This window comes from Pteronotus mesoamericanus, unplaced genomic scaffold (genome assembly GCF_021234165.1).
Source record: "Pteronotus mesoamericanus isolate MK-2021 breed Mesoamerican mustached bat unplaced genomic scaffold, CSHL_Meso_final scaffold_99, whole genome shotgun sequence".
Taxonomy (NCBI): domain Eukaryota; kingdom Metazoa; phylum Chordata; class Mammalia; order Chiroptera; family Mormoopidae; genus Pteronotus; species Pteronotus mesoamericanus.
The window spans coordinates 14,962,082-14,970,707 of NW_026555330.1; the positions used below are offsets into that span (position 1 = coordinate 14,962,082).

General features: G+C 53.0%; 1 protein-coding gene across 1 annotated transcript; it reads right to left on the reverse strand.

The window, feature by feature from the left end:
• Positions 1 to 829: 829 nt before the first annotated feature.
• CUNH6orf62 (chromosome unknown C6orf62 homolog) lies at positions 830 to 8,407 on the reverse strand. Its single transcript, XM_054565089.1, has 5 exons — positions 6,277 to 8,407; positions 5,062 to 5,238; positions 4,094 to 4,216; positions 3,405 to 3,539; positions 830 to 1,881 (listed from the first exon to the last, which is right to left on the reverse strand). Exons 1-5 carry the CDS (start codon positions 6,403 to 6,405, stop codon positions 1,756 to 1,758), a joined length of 690 nt encoding a protein of 229 aa, XP_054421064.1. The 5' UTR covers positions 6,406 to 8,407; the 3' UTR covers positions 830 to 1,755.
• Positions 8,408 to 8,626: the final 219 nt, after the last annotated feature.

Sequence of the window (8,626 nt, forward strand, 5' to 3'; positions counted from 1 at the left end):
AAACAAACGTGGCAAATGTTGATTAGAAGTGGGGAAAGGGTCCACAGGAGCTTTGTTTTAAAAGCTTTTCTAAGTTTATTCTAAAATAAAAACAAAACCAATGGCTGCTGAAATGCCAAACTACATTAACTATCGAGTCATTCGACAGAGGCAGAGCGCAAGGGGCAGGGGCTCCCTGGAGCGGGGCCCTCCCCTCCCTGCTCTCCCCCGTGCCCTCAGGCGAGCACCCGTGCCCACGCAGCCTCCACAGATACGTGGGGGCGAGCGCTTGGAACGGCGCCCGCCAGGGCAAACGCGCGGTCTCATCTCAGATCGATGGACTAGGAAAATGTAGGAACGCGTCTTGGAATTAGAATTTCTTTCTTTTCCATGAAACAAAGCGTCCTCAAGCTCGGCTAATAACTGTTAAAAGCTGACAAGATGTCCTTGATTCCTTTCTTGTTGAAAGGACAACCCCGATGGCCAGGTTTTCCTGCTGAGTGTATTGTTTAACCATGGACTGTAACCCCCCGTGAGGGTCAGGGACACCTACCCAGACTCAGGAAAAAATGTTACCAAGTCAAGTTCTGTGTGTTCACCTGGAGAGTCAGGGAACTTTCACCTATTTTATTTAGGTTTTCATTTTTCAAATTCCAACCAGAAGCTAAATACAATTGGAAACCAGTAAGCACTAAGTTTTGCTCCAAAGGAGTAAAATCATTCAGATTTACTCCAATATAGTATGCAACCCTTAAGCAAAGCTTTTCTTCATTTGAAAGGAGGAAAAAAAAAAACAAACCCAAAAAAACAAAACTATACAGTAGTCTTTCCTTCTGTTCATTGCACAAAATGAGTTCTGCTTTTATAACTGACACTCAATGGCTGTTTTTACAATTTAAAATTCCAACTTTAATAACGTTTTCTACTCCAAAAAACCCTCGTAAGTTTTTTAGAATGGTGTAGAAACCAGTATTTCTGCACAATTCACTGGAATTTTTTTCATTGTAATAAAAACCTCCTCTTTAAAACCAGAAAACAAAACAAAAACCAAAAGGAAGGTCGTCTGCCCGTCGCGGCGCCTGCGGCTCCGAGCGCGCCTCTGCCCAGCAGCCCCCGCCCCTGCTCTGCGGGCCCAGCGCCCGGCTGCGGGCACTTTCCCAAGGGCACCGGGAAAGACACCCGGGAATGGAACGCGCGTATCCGTGAGCACCGGGAAACAAACGCGCCCGCACAAGGCGAGGCCGGAGTGCCTGCTATGAGACGCTTTTTTCATTTAGGATTTCTCCCCCGTGGCTGCGTTTGTTTACCAACCACTTCTGGTCATCAGAGCGAACCTGGCAGCGCTCGGGAACGACGGGGGCGATTACAGCAAAGCCACACCCGTTACATTCACGTCTCACCCCCGCATGTTGACAACAGGTGTCAAAGAGGCAAAACCCAGCACGAACGGAAGCCCGGCACGGGCAGTGCCACCCGGCGCCTCCAGGGACAGCGCATCTGGGGCGCAGGCCTCTCGCTTCACATTTTCAGATGCTGACGCGGCGCAGATGCAGAGCTGCTTCTTTCACACAGTCCGTGCAGGAGACATCTAATTTTTTTTTAAAGTTCTGAGATACAAATGATTTAAAAAAAAAAAAAATCCAGGATGAACAAGTTTCAAAATGCATAGTGTTCTGTGCATGAGTCCATTTCCTTTAAACGCTGAAAGAATAAAGTGGTAAGAAAACAAGAAAAACGGCCGCTGCGCTCGGATCGTCCCCCTCTGCGGGCCGGCCTCTACTCGGGCATGTACGGGCGCAGGTGGTCCTCCACCGTGCCCGCCGCCCAGTGCGTCAGCTGCTCCTGCGGCAGGTACAGGCAGATGCTGCACAACTTGAAGATCGTGGCTTTGTTTTTTGGAGTCTGGAGGAGAAGAGTTTTAATATTCTTAATAAATAAGACCAACACAAGCGATCACCTGCCACATGCAGTCCGTCTCCCACAATTTGCTAAGTGCCCACAGGCACAGGGACGACCAACACAGAATGAGGGAGTAAATGATGCTTCCTGCCCACAGGGCCCCTAGGGAGTCAGAACTTTCCCATGCAAAACACAGGGAACCCGTGTAAGCACGCCTGCAAACAGACTTTCTGCAGGCGTGGCAACCGCAGGGGGCGGAGACAGAAGAGGCATAAATGATAATGGAAAAAAATACAATGAAACAGCCAACCACAGACTCCTTGCTAAAAGAAACTGGGGTTAAAGGCATTTCATGGAGACAGATCTGAAGAAAGGTTTGAAGTCATGTTTATACGTACACAGGAAGACAACAGACACAGTGAGAGAAGGGGGAAGGCCAGGAAACAGGCAAAAAGAAAAAATCTACGCGCATACTGGAGTAAAAGCCTACAATAAATGTCCCAGTACTACCAGTAACATAAACCAAACTCCGTGTACTATTCTTAAAGAGTAACTTAGATTTTCCCCCAAGCAGGACAGATGTGCAGACGCTTCCGCTCGCAGTGGCTGCTGGCGGGGGAAGAGCCACCCCAGGCTCACCTTCCAGGCCCCTCCCTCCCACAGTGACGCCTCTCGAGGTGGCAGAAGGAAAGAGACGGCCTTGGTGTGTCTGCAGTCTGTGCGTGGAAACGAGCCCACACGTGTGACCATCGATGCCACCACCCTGTGGACAGCGTGTACACAGCGCCATGGACAGAACCTGCCCCCACAGGCCCGGGCCAGGCTCCCGGCGGGGGGTGGTGGCGTCAGCAGGAGAGTGCGGACTCCAGCCCCGAGCCCCGCTCTGCAGCCCAGCCCTTCTGGGCACAGCCTTCGCCGGAGGCCTTGGCACGGACGCCGCGTTATGATGAAGGCTAACAGCACAGCGTCCGCTGTGAGCTTGGGGTCACGGCAGTCGGGCTCAGGCTGAGAGCAGAGGGCGTTTTACGAGTGAACAGTAACCTGGGTGCCTGGATCGCTGCCTATGTTGGAAGTGCTGATTTGAAACATATATGGATCTTTTAAATATAATGTACCTCATATCCCTTTAGACTTCATTTACTTTCAAGTGGGCCAGCACTTCTGCAGACAGACTGTTACCAGTGGCCAGAGGATCTGGTTCAGAACGCGGACCCTGACTGAGCAGAAGCGAGCAGGGCCCGAGGCTGCACACAGGCAAGGAGTTCTCAGGCGCCGCTTTCTGCGCACAACGAAGGACCGTCCTTCTCAAGCTCCCCCGGCCACTGGACTCGCGCCTTAGAAGCTCCCCACACAGTTCGCCGTGCGGCCAAGTCCGGGGCCACGCCCCGAGCGCGAGGCCCAGGGACTCTGCTCCTTGTTCTTTAAGTGCCTTCGAAATTACCGTGGCGCCAGGGGCACGACAGACTCAGGTGACCTGCACAGACACAGGCGGATGACCAGGGAGCCCTTGCACGCTCCGCACTCACCTGCAGGTGCTGTCTGTCGATGAAGAGAAACACGGACTGGCTTGGATTGTTGACCACAATTCCAGTCTTGTCCTTGCGGCTCAGAACATGCAGAAACTGTTTTTCATAGTCACCGTGATGAAACTCAAACTTGGCCTAGTGAAAAAAAAACACAAATCTGTCCTGTAACATGAAACACCTACTGTGCGCAGGTGCACAAGCTGTGCTGTCCCACACACGGGCTGACCCGGCGACAACTAAACCGGCACGTAAAGCCCAGTTCTTCAGGAACACCAGCCTTGTTTTAAAGAAATGCCCAGTCATCACACGGGGCTGGTGCCTCCCATTAGGAAGTCTCTCCATCCCAAAAGTCTGTCACCAGGAAGGGGAAGCACACACTGTTCCCGGAGTGCGTGGGGCACGGGGGGCGAGCGCGCCACCTCCATCCACGCGCCCCTCCCCACATCAGCACACGCCCACCGCACCAGACCTCCTCCGGCCACAGCGGCAAACACAGGGGCGGCCAAGAGCCCCTCGACTCCAGAGGCTACAACGCACATGCTTTCTCCTCTTGCGTTACAACATTTGAAGGACGAAAGGGACACAAAACTTAGTAGAAATCATATCCCCAAGAGTTTCCTGAGGCAGACCCTATTCCGGGAGCTTCTACTTGTTTAGGTGCTGACCACACTTATTTCAGAGTAAAATACCTGAACAGGCCTAAAAGGCTCATCAGATTCCTTCCACCTAGAAAACAGGAGACAGACTATTTTCTCAATGTCATTCCGAGGCCAAAGAATGAAATCCATCTCCTGAGTACAGCCAATCACGTCCTATGAAATGACAAAAAGGAAAAGAAGGAAGCAATTACTCGCACAGAGACAGCACTCTCACAGGCCACGTCCCGGGTACGCAGTTGGGCCGCGAGGCCGCCGCACGGGGCCCCGGGCCCACCGCGTGCTGTTTCATGACGAGGGAACGGGACTGTGTAGAACATGAACAGCTCAGAGCCCAATTCTGTTTTTGTCTCTTCGAGTCCACAGTCACTCAACTATGTTCTTCCATCAGGACCTGAATTCACCAACTACAGCTGATTCTTTTTTCGGGGAGGGGGGGTCCCCTGCACCTTTATTTCCACTCTTCAAAATCAGAACTATCTAAGCCAAGGTCTCTTGGAGCGTCTACTACGAGCCACTGCCTTCTCACTACAGCAGAGCTGCCATCGCTGCCACTGCTCCCGCCCTCGCCGGGCGGCAGGGGCCCCGACAGCCGGACCCCCCACCCAGGCCAGAGCGTGGGCTCCGGCCTCCTCCCGGCCCCGCCACCGGCGGGGCGTCCCCCGTGCAAATACGGCGGCCTAACTTCCAAGGAGTCGCACAAGTTTAGAAGGCCGGCACCAAGAGTATCTTCTGCATCAAGTTTCTTACTCACGAGGGGCACGATGTTATCTCTGCCCCCCCAAAAAGGAAACCCAATGAACAGTAATATGAAGCACTGCTCACAGCAATAAGGGACGCCATCACCAGCGTGATACCACGTCAGGCAAGTCATCTGTGTTTTATCTGAAGTCAACTTCAAAGAGATTCATTTCCACAGTAACCACACATTCCTGGGGGAAGGGGGATGCAAGCTTAACTCACTAAGACTTCCCAGGCCAAGACTGAACCCCAGCGCTTACCCTCCTCATGGACTGGTAGCGAGGAGCGTGGAGCTGCACCACGTCCTTCTGCAAAAGCTCCACGGAGCTTTCCAAGGAGTAGCTGGAATCGCGCACACCCTTCAGGATGTTTTCTTCGTAGTTATTCGTCATGACTGGTATAACCTCAGACACTTCAAAAAGCGCTGACTTCTTCTTCTAAAAGAAAGCAAGTGTATTAATCCGCTGGTTAACACACAGCCTTAACACTCAGTTCACGCTACAGTGTCACGTACCTTCATTCTAACTCACCAACACCCTTAAATGAAGTAATTCTTACACTGAAAACACCAATTTTCAAACAGGCGAATCCTTCTGCCCTCCGCTTACCCCCAACCCCAGCCCAACAGGCAGTTAGTGTCTGACCACACAGGTTCATAGCATCAGGGCACCCACAGCAAGTGTTCCTGTGGCCTGAAATGCTGTGGGAGATTAACACCAGCTTCCCCAAGGCTAAAAAAAAAAAAAAAGTGACTTACTCTTGAAATAATTTCATTTAGCTGGTTCTACAAACAGGTAAGTTAAAATCTCAGCAGTTTAAAGACAAAGCTACACAGAACATAACTGTACCCCTTTCAAATGCACCTCATGTGCTGTGTCTCTAGCAGCAAAAGACACTTTGACACCTAACCTTCAGGAGTCAAGAGTGGGGTGAAAACCTGGGGAACCCCCAAATACTAAATAGATACCACACTTATGGTTGCTTTTCTGCTCTGAAATCAGCTCAGAAGTGATTTCACTTTGTGAACAGAAAACACAAAAAGCAACTGCTTTACCATGTTTCTCCTGGATGACTTGCAACTCGTTATTTGCTGTCTGACTGTGGAATTGATTTTAAGACCAAAAATTTCAACTTCTTAATTCCGCTCAGTCTATTTACACTTCCCATTAGCCAAGCTTTAAATGCAGGGATGTGGTCACGTGACTCCACGTCAACAGTAACTGCTGTAAAGCATCAGTTCCAAGTTTTACCAGGCTGCCCACCCCACGCTAACTGAAATGGACCCCACTCAGCTTTGGAATAAAATCCGAAGCCGAGAGTCCCGCTCCTTCCCTTCAGTTCCACTGCGCTCAGAGAACACCCCAGGAGGGAGAAGCCACGCCGGTGAGGGGGCTGCGTCCAGCCTGAAGATACTCGCGTTAAGAACTCACAAAACCACCTGTACTCATTAACGCCCAGGAAGAACTTGAGATTACCTTCTCCTTGAATACAAAGGCGATATACATCTTGAAATCAAACTGGTCAGCTAGTGATTCCTTCTTCTTCCTAAGCTGAGCACGTAGTCTGTTCAGAGCTTGTTTCTTCCGGGAGTTTGGGTCCCCCATTTTGAAATACAGGTGGTACTAAAGCCTTTGGAAATTGTCGCTAAACTATGGGCACTTTTTCTTAAGACTCAAGTACAACAGAAACAAGTCATTTTCCCCCCCTGCTCATATGATTGAATAGCTAAAATCACGACTGTAACCCAAAACTGCACCTTCTGGCAATGTTATATCACAGGGTCAAGAAACAAAAGGGGCTCCCCAGTCATGTTTGGATAGTAACGTTTGGGGTGGGATGGGAAAAAAGAAGGGAAGGAAAGAAAGAGAAGAAAATAACTGAACTAATTTTTTGGAAAACACATTTAGCTTAACTGCCAACAGGCAGGCTTTGTGGCCAATGAAAAGCCTAAGACCAGGACTTAAGTGTGCAAAACACAGCTGGCACCAGGCCAACCCTTAAAACCCATCCGGACTTCCCCCCTTTAGAAAAGGGATTATGAAAAGGAACAGGGAGGGGGGAAGTGTGATCCTTGCTTTCCAAGTACTTAAAAAAAAAAAAAAAAAAAAGACGAGAGAAAAAAACCCCACCAAAATATCCTTCCAAAAACACCAAAACAGGGAAGGCGAATGAGACTGAAATATCCAATTGGGTTTTACCCAGCCCGACCCATGGCTGTAGTACCTACTTAACTCTTAGTTATTCCAGGTTTCACTATTGCTATGTATTGTCAGTGCTGTTATTGATTACACTTGGTGGTGAGCAAAGAGAACAGTGCAAAATCGGTCGAGAAGGACGGGGAGAGGTTCAGGGTTTCCCTGCAATCAACTACAGTGTATACCGGGGGCGGGCAGCTGCTGCCCAAAGGAGCCAGGAGGGAAAACAGCGGAGTCATTTCCAACTTCCCCAGCGCCCACATTTCCACCCTCAGGCGGCTGCGAAGGCTGCTGCCCAGGAGCACCATGATGGCACAGAAAAGGGGCACAGAACACGACGGAACGAGCCCCGCGGCTTTGCTCAGACAGCGCCCCTGGCCCACCAGGGAGTCGGTCCCGCGCGCCTTCCCTACGCCTGCACCCCGACCAAGACCACGGGCATCGCTGAACCAAAGGGGGCGGGTTCTTCTCCCTAATCCAGGCCGTGCCCGGGGGCCACCTGCCTTCCGTCCCCCAGGCCCACCCCCACCCTTTGCCTTCAGCGGCAGCGACTCACTCGCACCACGGGAGACACTGGATCACTCAGGTTTCCTCTTACTTCATCGTGGAAACAATTCCCGCCCGGGTAGAGTAGGCGGGACAGGGTAAAGGGGAAGGATCAGTTGGGGGAAAAGGAGTTGTTAATATTAATTACTTTTTAAAGCACGCCCACCCCACCCCCCAAGGAAACGAAGTGCCCGGACTCCGGATGAGCGCTCTCACGTGGAACAGACCATGCTTCCCGAATGTGGATGGTTCAGGGCGGGGTCGCGGACCGACGCGGGCGGGCGGATGGCCCTTTAGCCGCAGCCCGCGGGCGGAGCGGAGGCGGCGGCGGCGGAAGTGGCGGCGGCGGGGGCGCTGCTCGCAGCTCGGGCAGGAGCCATGTCAAGAGAACACCAGCAGCCAACGGAGCCCCCCCATCCCCGCTGCGGCGCGCACTGGGGCCGGGCCGCCCGCGCTGCTGCCGCCACGCAGCCCCCGCCTGGGACCCATAGTCTGGCTCGGCGCCCCGGGCGGAGGGAGGACGGGACGGCGGCGAGAGAGAGAAAGAGGGGAACGAGAAGGAGGGGACGGTCTCGCGGCGGGGGAGGAAGGGAGCCCTGCGCTAAGGTCTGTCGGCGAGTCAACCCCAAGTAAAGTTATTTCAGTCCAAGCATCTGCTGAGTCCTTCTTCCCCAGGCGGCTCCGGCTCGCAGGAGAGCGGGGCCCGGACGGCGAACGCCGAGCTGAAGACGAGCGTCCGCGGCGGCACAGCCTCGTTCCCCGCCACCGGTGGCTGCGGAAGCGGCGGCGGCCTCGGCGACTCTGGGATCGGGGCAAGCCGCGTTCGAGACGAGCAGCCAGAACAAACAACTTAAAATGGCAGCGACGCCGCTGCGTCACCCGCCCTCAGCGGCACCGCCCCGAGCTCGTTGCGCCTGCGCGCGCCGCGGACCCCACCACCTGCGCGAGGACGGAGAGGACAGGCGCCTGAGGCGGGCAGATCGTCGGGGTTATTCAGGAGGCAGGAGAGGGGAGCAGGAGGAGGGGCACGAGCAAGACTTCCCAAAGCGGGAAGCCTTTGCCGTGAAACTGCTTAGCCGGTACT

Excerpts from the sequence above, each read along its gene's own strand:
- CUNH6orf62 (XM_054565089.1), bottom strand. The coding sequence starts at position 6,405 with ATGGGGGACCCAAACTCCCGGAAGAAACAAGCTCTGAACAGACTACGT. Across the intron at positions 4,217-5,061 it reads GCTACCAGTCCATGAGGAGG|GACGTGATTGGCTGTACTCA; the intron begins GTAAGCGCTGGG and ends GTCATTTCATAG. Across the intron at positions 3,540-4,093 it reads AGCCTTTTAGGCCTGTTCAG|GCCAAGTTTGAGTTTCATCA; the intron begins GTATTTTACTCT and ends TTTTTTCACTAG.